Genomic DNA, 20,361 nt, shown 5'->3' on the forward strand with positions numbered 1-20,361 from the left:
CCTGTAAACCTGTTTCATCCTCTTATACTCTGTGCAGTCCTACTTGTGGATTCCCTGAGTGCTTTGGGTCTGCACTTAAACAGCTACAATCTGCTCAAAAAGGTATGCAGAATGTGGAATGGGGTAGTATATTTCCTTTCTTCTAAAACACCAGTATTTCTGGGTACTCAGTCAGTCATCTTATAACTGCTTTCCTGATCAATCATAGTCAACTCAGACATACAAATCTGTAGCAGAAGAAACTAATTAGACTGGTGATGATATAGCACCCCTGTCTCAGGAATTAAACCAGTACACTTCCAGCGGCTGCTCTGATTGCTGCTCTTTGTTTTAATCTTCTCTCACACTTTGTCCTGATTTGCCCTTAGTATCTATCTTGTCTCCATAGATTGAAGAAGTTTGTACACATTTTTCTGGCTCAACTGTGACACTCCTTTTTAACTAGATTTTTAAAATTTGCTATCCTTACCCACCTTATGACAGTTAGCTTTATGCTCAGCTTGAATGGGCCATGGGTACCCAAATTAAACATTGTACCTGGGTATGTCTGTGAGAGTGTTTCCAGGTGAGATAGCACTTGAACTGGTACATTCAGTAAAGTGGATTGTGGTTGGGTAGAGAACAAAAGGCAGAGAAAGGAGAAATTCCTCCAATTTTTCCTTCCTCACTGATTGAGCTGGAACATCTCATTTCATCTTCTCTTGCCCTCAGACTGTGACCTTTATCATTGACTCCCTTGGTTCTCAGGCCTTCAGACTGAATTACACCAGTGCTTTCCTGAGTCTCCAGCTTGTAGAGGCCAGATGTGGGACTCCTTCATCTCCAGTATCTCGTGAACAAATTCCTCATAATAAATCTTCACATATATGTATATATCTATATCTTCTATATCTATAGCTATATGTATATCCTATTGGCTCTGTTTCTCCAGAGGATGCTAATATACCCTTCATTTCCCAATTCCCCATATCAATATAAGTAATGATCCTGCCTTCACCTAACTGAAAGGATTTGATTCGCAAATTCCATTTGCCTACAATTTATGATGGAGGGCATCAGAGCATTTGAGCGTATTATGCTACATAAATGAGACAATTCTAGGTATGTTGCTTCATTCGTTATATAGTTATACATCCACATTTTATTGATTTAGGAACTATGACAAAAGATAATGTATAATTCCTCCCCCTACCTCAAGTCATCATTATAGTCAGGATCAAGGAGTTTATAATCTAATAGGAGATAAAGACATATAAACATAGAGAGGAAGAGACTGTTAAAGATATAATAGATTAAAGGTAGATCATGTAGGAACACAATGGAGGGCTAGTCAGTTCTATTTTAGAAGGTGAGGAAAGATTTAATAAAATAGATGATACTTGAGTTGATCCTGGAGGTCATGGTGGAAAAAAAGGCTTTCAAACAGAGGACACGGGCATGGAAGAGAAAAGCAGAGAAGCAGAGAGAGTCTTCAGTGCCAGAGAGGATTCTGTATTTTATCAGATTCCCAAATTAATGTTTGTTAGAGAATCACCTACGGAACTTTTAAAACCCAGCGTAGCTTCCGTTTCATCCTAAATCCACTGAGTTGGAACTTCCAGGTGTGAGACCTGGCTGGGTAGATATTTTGTAAATGCTCCTATGACTAGAAATTCTGCATATTGTTCCTTGTCCTTTGTGGGCATGGAGCTGAATGACATTTTCCAGCATCCTTTGCAGTTAGGCAGGCACTGCAGCAGTCTGGTAAATGGAATGCAAAAAGTGATGTATGTCATTTTTAGGTCTGTTCCCAAAACTTCTTATGGAATCTTTCTTACCCTCTCTCCTTCCTCACTAGCCAAAGATACACAGAAGACTATAAGACCCTAGAGAGTCAAAGAGCTACTTGTTGTAGTATGCCTGAATCCCCAAGTCGCTGAATGGAAGGGCAGCTAGTGGACATCTAATTCAATAATAATGTGAGCATGAGCAAGCAAGAAATGAACTTTTATCTTGCTAAGCCATTGGGAATTTGGAGTTGTATGCTCTGTCATTAAAAACCAATGCTGAGCAGTAAGTGGCCACTGAAAAAGTTAACTAATGTATCATATTTTGACTCTAGAAAGATTGTTCCAGTAAAAATGTGGAAATGGATAGCACTGGACAAAGTGAGAGTTGGGAAGACCAGTTAAGACCACATTGCAGGTATCCAAGGAAGAGACGATGAGATCTCTGCATGTCAGTAAGTGATAATGACAGAGAGGAGGGGAGTAAACCTGTGAGACAGATACAAAGTAGATACAATCTATTCCCACTGGAGACCATTTGGATATGAAAATGGAAGAGACAGTTTTCTGGCATACTTGAAGTTCTAAATATCACTCTTCAAATTCAAGAACATTGTAATTCATTCAAAGATAACTTTATAGTAATTTCATCATTACCATATCTAAATAGTAATTGTTAGCATTGTCTTTCTGGATTTGGCCAGTCTCTCTTTCATCTTACATATTTTGTTCAGTCAAGAATGACAATTTTTAAATGTAGATATTATCACGTGTGCTTAGGTTGAAGTCAACTGATCCATCCAGATAAAATAATATATTCAAAGGAAATAAATCTATAAGCTGAATGGAAAATCACAATAATGTTTTAAAATGTTGCTCTATAAAGCACCGAGGTGGCTTGGCCGAGGTGTTGCCTTGAATCCACGAAATGCTAAGGTGGTTCTTCATAAAAAGCAAGGCTGGGGCAACATCCTGTTTCAGAAATCGCTTTCTCAGCTGCATCCAAATACAGCCAGGAAGAGCCTGAAGTGCGGGGCTCAGGTGTCTGTGTCAGCTCTCGTTTAAATGCTGAAAACACCGATATTTTCACTTCAGGACTTATGAAAGGTGGTGCATTACTGGCACAATGCGTAAGTTCTGCTAAGAGAAGCTGGTAAAGAATTATGAAAGGAAGGCGATAATTTAAAAACTCTAGAGCAGAGAGGAAATCTTGAGGAGTGAGTCTGGCCTAGCAGTTTGAGGGATTATAGCCATTGATTTTAGACAATTTAGCCACTGCTTTAAACGAAGGGATCTGAACTTCTGTTAAAAGTGAAAAGGGATTACACTGCAGCTTGCAGAGTTCAAAACAACTACTGTACAGAGAGAGAGAAAATTAGGAGCAAGCAGCCTAACCATGTTCTCTGGCGGCATCATCCTGCAGCTGTCGGTGAAGGCAAGTGGAGAGGGCTCTGCGAAAAGGTGGGCAGGGGGGGCCCGGGGCCCCACCTGGAGCTGCGCGGCTTGCTGCCCTGCACACGATGCTTTCAAGTACAGTCCCTGTCAATCCTCTTCCAAATTGTGGGAGGTAGTCCCATTTAGGGGTGAGAAACGAAAGCTCCCAGGGTTCAAAGGGGCATGTCTTCAAGGCCTATCACAATACAGCTTGCTTGTCTTGATGAAGATTTTTTAAAATAATACATTTTGAATGGTCATTTCAAAATACAGTTTCTAGAGCTCTTATTTAAATTATGCCTTCTAAAACTGGTCATTGTTTGTTTGTTTGTTTGTTTGTTTGTTTGAATATTTGTAACTATCTATTCCTCCTCTGACAGTTGCCTGGGACTGTGTCCAAAACAGGCAGAGGTCCATTATTTCCCCTCCCAGAGGAAAGTGAAATCATGAAAGAAACCAGTTCTAATGCTGGAAATTACATTAAGACAAATCTGTGTTGTGCTTTACATCAGAACACCTGGCAATGAACTAAACGTTTCTGCCATTTAATTCAACCGTATCCATTTGAATCATATAATTAAACTTGTAAATTGCATCCAGACAGCTGTTAGGAATTATTTAACTTAAATTCCTGAGAGATAAGAATTGTTCGATATCAAGCATCTTATACTTTTACAATTGTTCCTCAACAACGATCCTGTTCGAAGTGGATGCTCTAGTTTAGATGGATGTTTATGAAAGATTGTAATGGAAAATAAATGTCACTTTGGAATCAGACAAACCTGGGTTCAAATCTTAACTATGCATTTTCCACCCTTCTGACCTTGGGCAAGTTAATAAACCTCTCTGAGCCTCAATTTCATCATCTGTAAAGTAAAATTAACTATACTTACCTTCAATTGTTAATGTGAAGATTAACTGGAATAATTTATTTGCCTATATAAAATACTCAAAAATGGTTGTATTATTAATATGAAGATTGAGCAAAGATCTGAACAGAGTGAAAAATTTTTATTAGAATGAGGAGCAACTATAAATTGGTTTTGTTACTTTAGTTCTCAGTTATAAATTATAGTGGATCTTCTCATTGATGCAGGCAAGTCTTTAAAAAGCCCAGTAGTACAATGATTTGGTGTTAAGAAAATTAAGACCTTATGACAAATTGTGTTGGAGGACAGAGTTAAGGAATAAACCTGTGAAATGCATTATATGTGTTTTATATTCTCTGAAGTTTAAGTTTATACCTCATACTAAGTTAAAATAATATCAGTGGTATTTTACACATATTAAATTGGTAATAATAATAATCATGTCCAATGTTGTTTCTCACTAAAGTTTTTCAGAGTGCTTATCACAAAATATTTGGACAATATTTTTATTCTCAAGATGTCATTTTATATGCAGCTTTTATATGCTGATGATATGTTTACATACAGATTTTGCCCCCATGTTTTTTCTCCCATCAAGGATTTCCCAGCCTCTCTGAATTAAGTTTTGATTTTTGTCTTTATGTTCTCATATTGCCCACTCCCCAAAAACCTATTTCTATAGTTTGTTTCATGGGTCCCATGTCTCCTCTCCCAGGTTTCACCGTGATCCCTGGGGCAGACATAGAGTAACTTGAGTGCTAGAATGTTTAAGAAACCAACCCACCGGACTCACCAACCTTCTATGTAACCTCCTCAGTTATGTTGAACATACCTTTTTGAGTCTCCTACCTAACAGTAGGAGTGTTGGAATCATGATAACTTTATGTTGAAGCTCCTTTTACAAAGGCTTCACTCCCCTCCATAATATTTCAAAGCTTGTCCATGTGCCTCTTTTCATTTCCAAGACTTCATTGCAGCTAATTCCACTCATGCTCCATCATCTGCCTAACATTTACCTTCCATTATAAATATCCATCTCTTTTTTCAATTATCTTCAACAAGAGTGACTTATAAGCTGCAAATACTACATCTAAACTCTCTTATTTTTCAAATTACAATATAGTTTTAGTCCTAAATAATAGTAAGCCAAACATTCGTGACTTTGATTCTCTTATCTATATTGGTTCCCATATTGGTTCCCAACCCTATGCACACAAACGTGTTTAAATATAAAAATAAGGATAAATGGGGAAAGTGCTAGTTTATCTGTAGCAAAACTAACTGGTTGCTTTCCCCTTCTTAAAAGCAGGGCTAGATAATAGATTGGAGTTAGATTCAGAGGGACAAAGCTGAAGGAAAGCAGGCCAGATAGAGTAGTGAGCCACATCTCGGTCTGAGGGGCGAAAGCCAATTAAAAGCATAATACCCAGATCGTGGTTGCATAACCAAGAGTTTTAATTTAAAATAGAGATTAGTTTAGAGCACGGGTGTCCAAACTGTGGCCCGCAGGCCAACTGCAGCCCATGATTCATTGTTAATTGGCCCACAGTAAATTCTAAAAATATGTTTAGTTTACTTAAACAAACCAGGTGAGGCAATGCGTACTTCACCTCGAGTGAGTGGCCCAGGTGTTTGTGTATTTTACCGCATAGGGCCCTTGGTAAAAAACATTGAAAATAGTTTGGACAACCCTGGTTTAGAGCGAGGACCGATAGGTGATAAGGTAACGGGGGAGTTCTGAGGTAAGGGCCAAATGTCAGAATACCCACTTGGCATCATGAGCCATCAGTTATAGGGGTAGCTGCTTTATTAGCATTATCTTTCTCATGTTTCATATTGGGTTGTGTTGGTGACACACAGCCAGAATAACAACAGAATTGCTAGTAGAGCCCAGTGGTGAGAACCCAGTGGGTTACAGAGCCCAGTGGGAGAACCCAGAAGGTTGGTTGTTTGGTTGGTTGGCTGGTTGGTTGGTTGGTTGGTTGATTTCTTAAAACATTCTCGCATAAAGTTACTCTATGTCTGTCCCACTTTCAAATCTGCGTGTCTGTGGTAGATGACTTCTTTCCATATACTGGCAGCCAGTGGTGCTGTTGGACACTACTTGTTGTGAAATCTGATGCTATAAAAGCAAAAGGAGATTTTGTGCTTGGTTGAATCTTAGAGCAAATGGAGAATAAATAATTCTTAACATTTCTAATAAGATTCACTGGTGATCTTAGATTTGCTAAAATAAGGAAACATGATTAAGTAGCCACCATGGGGAGAAGACTATGGTTATATAATATAAATGGACATGTGGTAATGAGATTTATGTCTAGGCATATATTAACAGGCATAAATTCATACTGTTTATTTAATTTTCCATTTAATATACTAATGAAGTACTCTATAACGTAGGATGCTAAAATCACGTCAAATTAGTGCAATTTCTGCACTGCGAAGAATAAAATACTGTAATTACTAAACAGTAGAAACATAATTGTTTATAGTCCTTAAGCATCACTGCAATTAAGGCATCACATTTGTTTTGCTTTCTTTAGAATCTGTGGTTAATGATTTTTTAATTCTTTTTTTAACTTTTCATTTTCTGAGTTTATGTATCTTTTTTTTTAATGTCCATGATAGTCCAAAATGTTTGGTATTCAAAAAGCTCTGTAGAGTCATAGTCTATTGGTATATGACTCAGAATCTAATACTAAACATAACTGGATATGATTTTTAACTTTGATTTTGTTTCATTTTCTAACCTTTAATTGGCAAAGTGCAAATGGAATGTACAATATCCAAAAAAGGTAGTCAAAAAAAAAACACACACACAAAAAAAAACACAGAAGGAGACTCGTGTAGATAAAAAGGTCCAGATTGGTATATACAATTGGATATTGGAAGCCTTTGAAGGTTCAAATCTTGTTTGACTATTAAAATGCTATCCCTGGAAATTATTCCATTTTGTACTAAGACTTATGGAAACTTTAAATATAGACTTTCATATCAACTGATAGTTTATCCCACCAATCCCTAGAAACACATAACCGTAGTGCTCTAAGGTTTCTTATTTCTTTTTCTATCTTATTTCTGCTAATTAATTCCCTCATTGGAAGGAACACTTTTTCCTTAATATCCACATAAAGATTCTCAAATAATATTTTCATAAAGACTGCATACTGATAATAAACACCCACTTTCTAAATCAATGTCCTTCTTCATTCTACAAGACAGTGACTTTCAGAATAAATAAAAACATAGTCCTAGGTATTATTCCTTTCTTGCCCTAGAGGCAAAAGTTGAATGTTCTATGCTATGCAAATTTGGTAATGGTCACCATTATCACATGTCAGGGATAACATGGTAAGTTTCTTTGGACAGTATGTTCAATGGGTTACTATAGTGAGCTTGATCTCCGTATTTTCAGTGTCAGCGATACTTATGATTCTAAGTAGTACCATACATGGCTATTAAAGGTAAAAGGAACAGCAAGGGCATAGTTCCAATTGCTTAGTAAACAATTGTAGAAGGATGTTTATTAAAGCTGGCTCTCAAGTGACAGATAAAGCCATAGTGCTATTATGCATGCTAAATTCAGCATGCTACAAGCTTAAAAGCAGATAGATCAAAACAAGATTAAAAAAAAACACATAAAGACAAATACAGTTATGTCAGTATGTGACAGGAAAGTAATTTTGCCTTAAAAGCGATCTTCCCCAAAGCCCTCAAGGAACATGTAACCAGAATTTATGGAACAAAATTAAAGGCAAGTTGGGAGTGTTCAATTTCATAATTTGCCTGGTATAGAGTTAATTTTTTTTATATGGGCTGTTGTTTAAGATACAATTGAATCCTTCTATTATAAACCAAAAAAATGACATACCATAATTACTGATGTATAATTTTCTTATTTATTGTGAGATATTTAATGCTTAAAAAAAAAAAAAAGCACATACAAAACAAGCCACTAAACAGATCCTTTCATGCATGTCCTTTTCTACCTCACAAGATTCCCCTGCATGATTTTTAGAAGAGTTTCCTTGCTCAGGGTTGGCATACATTTTTCCGTTTTCACTGTCCAGAGCCATATTTACAGAAAGATGTACAAATATTGTAGATGGTAGGCTGTGCAACCCTCACGTGATTAAACTTAGTTTTCTAGGGCTTTGTGTAAATGCCAGTAAATTTGAGAGTTCACCCAACTGTGCCTCTTAACCTTTGTTCCCAAAGGTAAAGGGCAGGATTTTTAATCAAATAGCAATTTGTCTTTAATTAGAAAAATATAATTAGGTATTATCATCTAGTTGCAATTACTGGTTGGAGAAAGTCACATTTCACAAGTAGTGACCCGTGAAATTGTTCTCCTATTATGGAATTTTGCATCTGTATTTGTATTTGGCAGACAGCCAATAAAAATTCAAAGGTAATCACCATGCATCTCTGCAGTCCAGCTATCAAAGTCACCAACTCCACTGCTGAATAAGGAACCAAGAGATACCTCCTGAGCCACACCTAGCTCCATCTGTTTCCTGCTCAGACATCAAGTAGAGATCAAAATAACGGTATACCAAAAAAACCATGTGAAGTAGATGAGAGAACTGTTCCACACTTCATTTCTGGTACAGTTAAAAACAGTTTAATGTCTCAAGGCACCACTATGGTTGAACATCAGATACACAGGTAATCAGCTAATCTATGCAGTAAAGTCAGTAAATAGCTTGTGCAACTGTGAAAAGCAATCTCTAGAGGACTGTTAGATATACAGTAGGCACGTGTATCATAATACAAATAGAAAACAATGAGTCCTAGAAAAAGCATGTTGAGCACCATTGTGGCATTGTATTTCTTTACCTAACACTAAGTAAACCTTACATTTACAACAAGAAAGACTAACTTTTTAAAGTTACACTCAGGGTTGCTTTTTGTGCTATCTCCACGTAAGTGAATCTAGTTCGTAGGTGTACTTTTAGAAGTCGTTGGGTCTGGGTTAGCTTCTGTCACGCTGGAGGACTCATTCAAGTGCGAGCTCAAGTTTTCCGACGTTAGGTGGGAAGACTTGTAGACAATCTCATTGAAGTCAGACCTGATGCAAACCGATGGAGGGTCATTCAGTGGGTCTTCCACTGAGGCCTGGGTGTTTTCTCGAGTGAGTCCCATGTCTTTGCTATGTTCTGATGGGGATTTTCTTTTCATGCGAGTGTACGTTTTGTCCTGATTCTCCATGCCCGGCTCATTTTTCAAAAACCGTCCAAAGAACCAAATGAAGAATCCAAACCACACAAAAGCTATTAAACTTGGAACAAAAGCCAGACACTTGACATCAAGGCTAGCCCCTGTGAACCTGCTGTGTAGGAACATGTCACCTTCAACATATGTTTTATTCGTCTGAGGGTTAGTGTGATTAGACCTCCATTCCCAGGATAGCTTGGTTCTGTTCAAATCCTTTAAACTTTCTGAGTCTTTCACTGTATAGATCTTCTGCCCTGGGCCAATATACTGTCCGTATTCATGAGGTTTATAAAATATCTGGTTCTTCCACATATTAAGGTCCAAAATCAAGACGAGAAAGATAATTCCATAGTTAAACCATTTACCTGCATTAAAAAAGAAATACTGTATATTAGTCAAAGACCCATAAAACTGCAGTAGGGTTTTATCCAATAAAATGGAGATAATGGTATGATAGTATAAATTGTTAATGTTTTAGGCCTGTTAACAATTAATTTTTTGAGAGTGCTATGCTGCCATTAAGGGAATTGGCAAAGGAAGTTTTCTAAATGGATTCTAGGCATATGAAAACATAACTGTAGGCCCCACAGCCAGTAATTTATGGTATTTATATTAACCAGATTAAGTCTCCTTATTTTATAGGTCCCACAGCTATATTCAAATTTGGTTCCATGTAGGTTATTCTTAGAACATTTCAATTAATGTTTAAAAACAAACTTCTAATGAAATTCTTAGAAAAGTCCAACATTTAATTCAACATCTCTTACAGTTTTATAATTATGTCTGGGCAAGACATAAATCACTTTGCAAAGCAAGCACAGCAGTATATCAATTCACATTGAATTCACATTGCTGTTTGTAGGTGACTTGTTGATTAAACCGTTAGTTGATGTGATTCAGATCAATAATCCTTAAGCATTCATTTCAAGACTTTAGAAATAATTGCATCAAATTCTCATTGAAAAGAATCCATTTATCAGACATATAAATATAACCAAAGCTAATGAACTGTTTTAGAAGACGATTTGGAGAGATCAGAACTACTATGATTTCTTTGCAGTATTTTAAACACTTATATAAATAAGATATTATTTAGAGACATATTATCTAGTGATAACTTTACATCTTCAAATGGAAAATGTGGAAAAAATTTCAAGGAATACTGGATTCCATTATAATTTTTATCATAATCACAATTTATTGCAAATTTTAGAGTAGCAAGTATATTCTAATAATGTAGTAATGCCCACCACATAGACTTGCTATAGCAAATTAGGTGGTATATGTAACAGGTTCTAGAAACTTTAGATATATATCAAAATTATTTATTTTGTATTTGGAGATAGCAGTATTGAACATTAAGTTACTGCTTCACGAGATTATAGAACTCTTGGGACAGGAGAGAAATGGGATCTTGGGCAAACTTATTAAACTAAGAATGGTAAAAATGTATTTTGCAATATGTAATCTAACAGAATATATAGCTATATAAAAAGCTAACTATGTGAGGTGTTTAGGAAAGTATTTTATCATCATCATTACACATTTTCAGGCTCCTATTATATGTGAGATTGAAGGGTTTTAATCCTGTTTCCGTTTAAATTCTCTGAACCCCAATTTCTTTATATGCAGGTAATAATAGTACTTATTAAAGCTGTTAGCATTTTTCATGAGATTATTAGATGCTAAGCACAGTGCCTGGTATAATAGGAACTCAGTAATTATTACTATAGATATCATCAAAGCATTGCCTACACCATGAAAATGTCTTAATTTGCATGGGAAGGTACAACTTCTATATAAAGAGAATTTTTGAAAACTATATGATGGGAAATTATAATTTTGTCCTGAAATTATTCAACTATATAGGTTTTATAATATTTGTAATGGCAGCTCTTACCTGAATTATTTATTTTGCACACCTAAACTAGAAAGTGATTTGGAACACTGCAAACATTTTCAGGGATGATATAATATTTATAACATCTGGCATTGTTAAGATCAAAACACTCCCCACCCCCCGCCCCCGTTACCCTCTGGCAACCACTCAACTATCGTCTGTGTCTATGAGTTTCTGTTTCTCATTTGTTTGTCTTGTTTTTTTGTTGTTTTTGGTTTATATACCACATATCAGTGAAATCACATGGTTCTCTGCTTTTTCTGTCTGACTTGTTTCGCTCAGCATTACTCTCTCAAGATCCGGGGAGATGAGGGTAAGGGGGATCGAATATATGGTGATGGAAGGAGAACTGACTCTGGGTGATGAACACACAATGGGATTTATAGATGATGTAATACAGAATTGTACACCTGAAATCTATGTAATTTTACTAACAATTGTCACCCCAATAAATTTAATAAAATTAAATTAAAAAAAAAAAAAAAAGATCAAAACACTCCTGCCCTCCTGAATCTTCAAAACGAAAACTGATTCTCACTAAGAATCAACCATAAAACAAGTTAAGAAAGCTAAAGCCAGAAAAATGCAATCAAGTACAAAGGTGAGCATAATTAGGAAACATTTATTGTGCTCACAATAGCCTCTTCTGTAGGATACCTTAGTCAATGCTGAGGACATATGTTACTGCCTGCCTTCTAGGGAAGAACACATCATCTTATTGGGGAAACAGGACAGGGACATCAACAGATAAATGGTAATAAAAGGCCACATTTGAGAGGTGTCAAATGAGTGATCAAACAATAAATGCTGGCGATGTTGAGAAAATTGAGGGCTAATTTCTGCAGAGAGGATTTTAGAAGAAGTAACAATTCATGTGGTCCTTGAAAGAAAAGCAGGACAGAGAGCAGTTTACAAAATTTTGCATTTCTTTCAGTTTATATTTTTATTATGCTGCAGATAGAACAGCATACAGAAAAAGATCAGGTGATGTGGATGAGAGAGGCTGAGGGGAGAAAGAAGAAAAGGAATGGAGAATATTGTAGGAGGAAAAAAGGCAGGAGATGAATGAGACACGGGTGAAATGAAAAAAGTTTCAGAAATTTTCATCTAGTATTAAGGAGGCAGAAGTGTGTAGCTGCCATGATAGAAAGCAAGTTGTGAGAGGAGCTTTGGGTGCTCCTCTGTTGTAGGAGATTTGTACTTATTCTCTTGCTGTAAACTATATGTGTTATAAACCCAGACAGGATTGTGAGGGGAAGATGTCCTTGAACTTATATGACTTTCACCTTCTTGACTCACAAAGGTCCCTTGGAGAGACTTGTACCCTCTCTAGATCATTTTTATAAACTCAACAATAGAGTGGTCTTCTATACAGGGGTCCCTGTTTCTAGGATAACAGGATATCAGAAACTGAAGATAAGGAGTAACACAGAATCAGGGAGAAAAAAGGAATGCCCACGGAGCTTGGAGAAGGGTGCTTTTCTTGGGGAAAAGATGCTCACGGAATGTTAACAGACAAAAGAAAAAACATAAAATTAGAGAATAAAAATGGAAATATGTACACAGGGTTCTAAGAAGAAACCCTGAAGATAGGAGGAGCTTTTACCCCTACTTTAAAGTTATTTTTCTACCACCTAAGATGAATCGTGCTGAGTCACTTTGACCACTAAACTTTGACAGTAAAGAATCACTTTATGTTTTTTCTCTTGTGACCTAGAGTCTGAATATTTGGATGGGATGGAGGAGAAGCATATTAAAAATGTGACGCTTGACATCCATTAATGGATATCATCACCCTGCTCTAACACATCTTAACCCATTTGTGAGAGGGAGTACCACAGTGACAAAAACTGCAGACTGGAAATCATCAAATGGAGATTTCATTCTAACACTAAACTTGAATAATACAACCTGTTTAACCTCTTTACACCACAATCATTTCATTTTCAAATTGAGGAAACTGAACTAAATGCCTTCTTGTCTATTGATTCTGTCTTCTTCCCCACATCCTTCTACTTATTAGCTATGTGAATTCATTTTTTATTTTTTTATTTTGTGAAATGGAGAATAATACCAATGTGACTACATCAAAGGATTATTGTGAGGATAAAATGAGAAGTTATATTTGAAAGTTCTCTGAAATATATTAAGTTTGCTAAAAATGTAAGGTAGTATTACTTCTACAATTTCTTCTACTTTTTCAATTCAGCTAATATAGGATCTTGGTGATAGAATTGTGGGAGAGAACAGTGTGTAAGGGTTTGTGACAAAGATATATTCTAAAGGTGATCAGTTTGAATAAAATAGAATCAAATATTGAGCACTGACATTATGGGTAGTTATCACTGGACTAGTTATCCAAGAGGGCCCAGTGTGAAGCTATATGGAAATATGCTCCATGAGTCAGCATATTTAACATGTTAAAATGTAGCAATTGGTAACTTGTCTACAGTTCACAATAGCATTAGTCCTGAGAAAAGATCTTTTATGTACACAAATTTCAAGGCTAAAGAACAGGGAATAGTGTCTCTTCCCCCTCCCCCGCCCACACACACCAGCAGAGAGGCCGTGTGGGAGGGGGGAGTGCAGAGGGGAGAGAAGAGACTGAGGCAGAATCCCCCTACTGATACCCCATTTCCTTGTTTTATTCTGTGGCAATAACATGCCCTTCCCTCCACTGTCACAGCCATTCAGCCGCAACCTGAAGCTGCTGAAAATTTAGAAGAAATGGCTCTTCTTAGTTTTTCTTTGTTTCCAGCCCACTTGACATAACCTCTGGTCTGTGTATCCATTTGTACAGAGGAAAAATGTTCATCTTTCTCTCTCACCCATCCTTACATTTTCCCATACAATGTTTTGTTACCTTGGTAATGCTTCATCCTCTTAAAAAAATTACTTCTATCCTATGAGCTGTGGCAAAGCAGAAAGCAAAATCAGGTGAAACAACTCAACCTCAGTGTTTTGTGTATAAGGTGAGGGAGTTGAGCTATATAATCCTTAAGGTTTCCTTCCAGCTCTAAAAATCTCTGATGAGTCTGTGAAATAAACATTGCTTAAACTTTAATGTGTTAGCATGGACCAGAAAATCTCCCCTTTAGAACAAAAGAGATGGAATACATGATTTTCAGATGGAGAAAGCTTTCCTGGAAAAAAAAAAAAAAAAAGATTGCATATTCTGAGATTTTGAGAAACACTGTTTACTACAAAAAATAAATTTGAATCCCTGAAATAACCCACAGGGAAAGGATATAAAACACAAAAAAGAAAAGAATAGAAAGTGCTTTTATTTTCATTTTCCCAAGTGTGTTGTTGTGAATGTACAGTCAACCATAACAAGAGGTTTGGTATTTCAGCATTAATCATATAAGAGATTTTGCATTTCCCCCTGTTGTTTCAACTCCATAGCATAATGTAATCAGCAAGGAGGTAGGGTAAAAATTCATGCATTATTTCTATTAATCTCCTTGTTGGAATACCTCACTGTCTCCTTTAATGAGAAATCACTGCATGGTGTTGGTGGGAATTACCTCTTTCTTGTCTTTTGTGCTTTAATGAATTTTACTGATTATCAAAAATGATATTATAATGGTAATTTTATCTTTTTACTTTGTGGGAGTCTATAGAATCTTGGGCTAGTTAGTTTTAAAAGGATTCTCCATTAAATATCACCCTCACTTACCATCAGAAATGACAATTTGGAGGAAAGTGTTATTTTTTTTCAAGTAAGGAAAAAAGACTATAAAGGGCTGATATTTCCACCACATAATGAAACTTTCAGGATTCAAATCTGTGATCCTAATATTTACAAAAATCTTTTACTCAGAGTTGCTAGTTAGCATTGTGGTTGAGCTGTGCTGTGGGCACCTGTATACCAAGTGGGTGCCAGACTCTGCTAATCCAGAGCAGATAAAATGAAATAGTCATATTCCACAAAGCCATTTAATATCCATCATGGGATAGCAAGAAACCATGGCCTTGAAGAAGATAAGCTTTGGATAAGTAAAGAAATAACAGTTTGCTGTAACAGGCTCCTTGGGCATATTCAACACCCTCTCACTCCAGACATGAGCAGTGAAAACAGGACTCACAGAATTAGCATTTCTTTAAGTCCCTGCCTTGGTAATTTAGAAATGTCTAGAAATCACACTAAGTGCTTGGGCCATGCGGAGACCATTTAGTAAACTGAAGACACTTCCTAAATAATTTATGAATTAATAAGAGTTATTTGAGTTAGTAAAGTATCTTCTTAAGACATAAAAGCAAATCAAGATAGCTACCCAAGTGCCTCTTGCCATTGTTGCTTCCTAAGTGGGGGACTGTTCTTTTAGGATACAATCGAATACAACGAGTAGAGGCAGACACTTGTGATGATAAGAAGAAAGAAAAGGCCATGTAGCTGCACTGCAGAGCAAACTGAATGTTCTTGAGACTGGGAATTGTGTCATGTTCATTCTTGTATTCCTTAGATCATAGCTTGCTCGGGTTTAGGCACATACCAACTCAAAAAATGTCTGTTAAGCATAAGCAACAAGTAAACTTTGAGAGAATGTGTTCAGAAAAATGCAATGAGTGACGTTCTAGGCTTTCAAATCAAATACATATGTCACAATGATCTGGTGAATTCCAGGATACTACTAAGATCTAACATCATCTGGAAAATTGGGAAAGTAAAATATTTATGTCTCAAAGAGTATGATTAATTATATATTTCAAAGTTCTTCCTCTGACTGTGAAGACAATTTCTGAAGAACATGTGAGTCTTATAACAAATGTCCTCATATATATATAAATGACGACGGGACACCTCAGTTTGAATAGGGCAGACCAGCTCAGAGCAGCAAGAACTCACAGGCTATGGGCAAAGCGACCATGGCCTGGAAGAAGATGAGTTTTGGACAAATGAAATGAATTGTTGCTCTCTGTGGAAGAAACATAGTTAAATCTTAGAGCTGTATGAATGCGTTGAAAGTGGAAATTGCTTCAGGAAAGGTTTAGAAAAATTCACAACTGAGAGAATAAATAGCAAGAGGTCCTTGTGTACTCTGGATAGGTTCATGATCTTGGGGGACTGTCACGGTGAACAACGGGATGTATCATATTTCCCTGTAACAAGTCCCTTGCTAATTTTGTCAGACAGAGTATTCTGCTGGACGGACCACTGGCCTGTCCTCCCCAGCACTTCCCATGATCTGACTGACACAGGAGAGCTATTTAAAAAACAATCTGGAAATTCATTTGCCAGAAATCATGCACCTTTGGAAATAAAATGAAGGTTTTTTGTTTGTTTTTTTTCACTATTCTTCACATTCTCGCCATTGTAAAGCACCTTTGCCCTCACACCATTCAGGAAACTGAAATGGAACACAGACACTACAGAGGCTTGTTTACTTCTACATTTTCCATTTTTGCCGAAAGGGTTCCCGTGGGCATCACTGTGCCAACAGTGTGAATTCTCTCCTCGCAGATGCACAGGCCTTCCTTCTGGCCTTTCCCCCAGCCCCCTCCTAATTTACTCAGATGATGGCCACCAATGGGACACTTCCTTTGTCCGTCTGGGATGACAGATGGCAGAGCTTCCACCGGGATTGGCATTAATAGGACTCAGAGGAGCTTCCGAGACTGAATTGAGAGGCCATTGCTCTCTTGTCTCCAGAGACTTAGTACATCACATTTTGAATCCATCTTTGCACTCACCTTATAGGTAAAAGGGAAGACGAGAGAGGAGAGAATTATACAGTTACACTTAGCATTTACTTTTAGGAGAAGAACAATAGGCTTGGACCGAATGACTATCCATTTGTCCCCTTTGTTACTGAAGTCAAAATTCCCAGAGAAACATATTTTAACACACCCTTAGATAGAGGTGATATATTTTTATAAACTGTAGCCCAGCTTATAAAATGAAAGCTCATACATACTGCAGCAAACCATCTGTCAGGGGGATCCAGCTGAGCTAAACAGATGCAACAATTCAAGTTATTTCTGATATTCATAAATAAAACTAGCTTGGAATCAGGATTAAATAATACTCAAATCCTTAAATGCTTTTAAAATGTCAGTGGGAATGCATCAGTGTCAACCCTCTACATACAGACCATTTCATTGGGAGAGAGATTTTTTTTTCTATTCTCAGCTTTCTCCTTCTCGAGGACTCAGAATAGTAAATAACAGTAGAGAACTCAGAATAGTGGAAAAATAATAAAAGAGGCCTCTCTCAGTCTGCGTAATTTTTTTTTTTAATTAAATAAAAAAACACAAACCCTGGATAGATGAATGGAAAAGCTTTAGGTAAAGATAGTGAGAGTTTATTGAGTGCTTCCTACATGGCAGACAGTGTTTTAAGTGTCCTGTACATGTTAATGAATTTAATTCTCACAGCAACCCTATGGGATAAGTACCAGTATGGTCTCCATTTAACATGAGAAAATTGAGCCTCTAAGAGGTTAGGAAGCTTGACAAGGGCCATGCCACCTCGTCAGTAACAGAGCTGGAGCCTATACATCAAACCTTTACATTCCATTGCCTCAGCATGCATTGAGCACCCTTTCTAGATCACAGAGAAATGATAGTTGAGGCCAAGGTAGTGCCATTTTGACCCTGGGAGAACCTATCAGTCCTCCTTCAGCCTATTCTCGTGCAGAACAAACACAGCAGGTCTGTTGGATCCCTTCCTACCCCTGGCTCCAGTTTTTTGGTGGTCATCCAGACCTTTCCCTGGGATGCTCTGCTTTGGGACCCCAGTTCTAAACATTCCAGCTCCTGGCAGGCCTCTACCACATGCCTTTCTCATGGGCCACCCCATTTCTATTGAATTTGCTTTCTGTCCCTTGGCTTTTCAGAGTTGCATATGAAAATCAACTAAAGGTGAGATGAGAGGAATTCTGACTACAGAAAATGTTTCTAAGCAGCAGCGTTTCTCAAAGTGTGGTCCTCTGGTCACCGGCATAGGCATCACTGGTGGTGCTAGAGAGAACAGTGGATTCCAGGCTCCACCACACACACCTCACACCTCCAGCTCTGGGTATGTGACTGATGGAGGCTTTTTAATAAGCTCTCCAGGGATTCTCATATACACTAAAGTTTGAGAACCATTGATGGATATAGAGGGTTTGATGCTTAATAATCCTAGTGGTGATACATATCTGCTTATCAAGGAAAGCATTGTAGTCTCTGTAGGAAAAGAAGTCCAAGTTGGAGGAGCTGATCAAGTGAGCGTTTGCAGTGCACTTGGAAGTTTGTGGGCTACTAAGTACTGAGCATATTAAAATACAACATGTAGCACTGTGTTCTAGAAATTTTGCCGAGGTTTGCCACGAAACGATGACTTTACAAAGTCCGATAAAGTAAAAGGTCTTTCACAAGAGACTAGATGGTACTCCAGAGTGGCCTCAGCAACATCTTCAGCCAAGTTACAGAACAAAGAGAGTAACAGAACAAAAATAAGAGGGGGTGAATTTCTGACTTTCTCCAAACCTATTACCGTTTTCCTAGAAAATTTTATCGTGGGTGGATCCGGGGAGGTACATAAGCACCTTACCACAGATTGCATTTCAATTTTTTATGTTGTACCCCTTCACCCCAAAGTCCACGTATACCTCATTTTATTTTAAACTCTAGAATCCTCAACAGCCCTCCCAGCAGGTCCACGCATCCAGTTATTTGCATGGCCCAAATCAGGGAGCCGGTCTGACCTCAACTATGGCTTCTCACACAGAAAGGAGCAGTTCTGAAAGATCAGCATCCGATGGGGAAGCTTTCCAAGAGTCCTATGCCTTTGCCCAGAACTGCTGGGTGGGAACCATTAGGAATGGGACCCAACAATCCATGTATTTATAAAATTCCCTGGGTGATTATGATAATCCGCATAATTTGGCAAACACTGTATCAAAGCCTTAATTACAATATAGTTCCACTTTCTGGCAAAGTTTATTAATGTACAGTCTCCATTACAAATACTTTGCTAGTCTTTCCTCCTTTTAAGTTTTTACAAAACAATACTTGGTGGGACAAAGCTTTACGTTCAAAGGCACACGTAGCTTTCCCTTGAAGCTAATGACAGTGAAGGTTCAGGGACTCCTGTATGTGTGACCCCCTTCCAAGGCACTGAATACAAATTTCAGTTGTAATTTTGTATTCATATTCTTAAATAGAGCATTCCAAATTGTGTAAGCTTTGAGCACCACAAAAGTTGAACCTGCCCCTGTCTATAAATGATGGCATATGTGACAAAGCCATGCAAAATAGCCCCAAGTTAAATATTTTGACAGCTTGATTTTTTCTTATCAATGGTTTCTCTGAATCTCCCCCACCCCTTTTTAAAAAGTTGATATTCTGCACTCAAGCAGTATATTTTTGACAGGGCTTCTGATACTCAGTTAGAGACAATATCAGTACCATGATGGCCTGGAACAAGAGCTATAGCAAGAACAGATGGTCCAGGCAAAAGCCCACCCAAAGGGATATGATGATGCCATGTGTGTGATAGCTGTTTTAGAAGTCCAAGAGGGTAGCGTGCTGCAGAGATTAAGTGGGGACTCTGAAACCACACTATGTGACCTGAACTCAAATTGATTGATTTACCCAGTGAATTTAATTGATGGGCCTCATTCATTTTGAATAGGAAAAGAAACCTGCTGCATCTTCCTTATTCATGAGCTCATTCTCCAATTTAGGAAGGTTGCCTCATGCTCAAAGCGAAAAACAGCCTTCAAGTTGGGAAGTAAAGGTTTCTTGCAGTACTCAAGTGTTCCGCTCTCTATGCTTGGACTATTTTTATTCAGCAGCACAGACGGTAGTGTAAGCACAGATTTCTTCAGCAGTTTTTATTATAGCACATGTAGGATCCTAGGCCATTGTCCTTAAAACACATGCACACACAGTCACTACCTGCATCTGAACAGCGTGAGAACTAGCGCCATCCTTCATTTGATCACACAGCTGTCTGCTTCTTGTTATAAAGAAAAAAGGTACAAAATGTAACTCCAGGAAGCCTTTTTTTTAGATGAGAATGACTGAGATGTCATGAAAGAATATTATAATAAATCATATTGGAGGCATTTCAAAATCAGGACACATCTGAAAATGAAATAATCTGAGGAACTTCAAGAGAATCACTTGAGATAAACATGAGCTCTGCCACAGAAGTAGGATTTACTCAAACAAATGAGAAGTGGAA

The 20,361-nt window shown here is 37.5% G+C and overlaps 1 protein-coding gene across 4 annotated transcripts in view; it reads right to left on the reverse strand.

Annotated features, from left to right (window-relative positions):
* Positions 1–8,058: 8,058 nt before the first annotated feature.
* Positions 8,059–20,361, reverse strand: part of TMEM117 (transmembrane protein 117) — a 382,792-nt gene continuing 370,489 nt past the window's right edge. For all 4 annotated transcript variants that reach the window (XM_019748450.2, XM_019748452.2, XM_074325810.1 and 1 more), the window contains one exon: positions 8,059–9,651. In XM_019748450.2, coding sequence (XP_019604009.2) covers positions 9,005–9,651 — 647 coding nt within the window. In that variant the 3' untranslated portion in view covers positions 8,059–9,004. The remainder of the gene's footprint in view (positions 9,652–20,361) is intronic.

This window comes from Rhinolophus sinicus, linkage group LG02 (genome assembly GCF_036562045.2).
Source record: "Rhinolophus sinicus isolate RSC01 linkage group LG02, ASM3656204v1, whole genome shotgun sequence".
NCBI classification, from domain to species: Eukaryota; Metazoa; Chordata; class Mammalia; order Chiroptera; family Rhinolophidae; genus Rhinolophus; species Rhinolophus sinicus.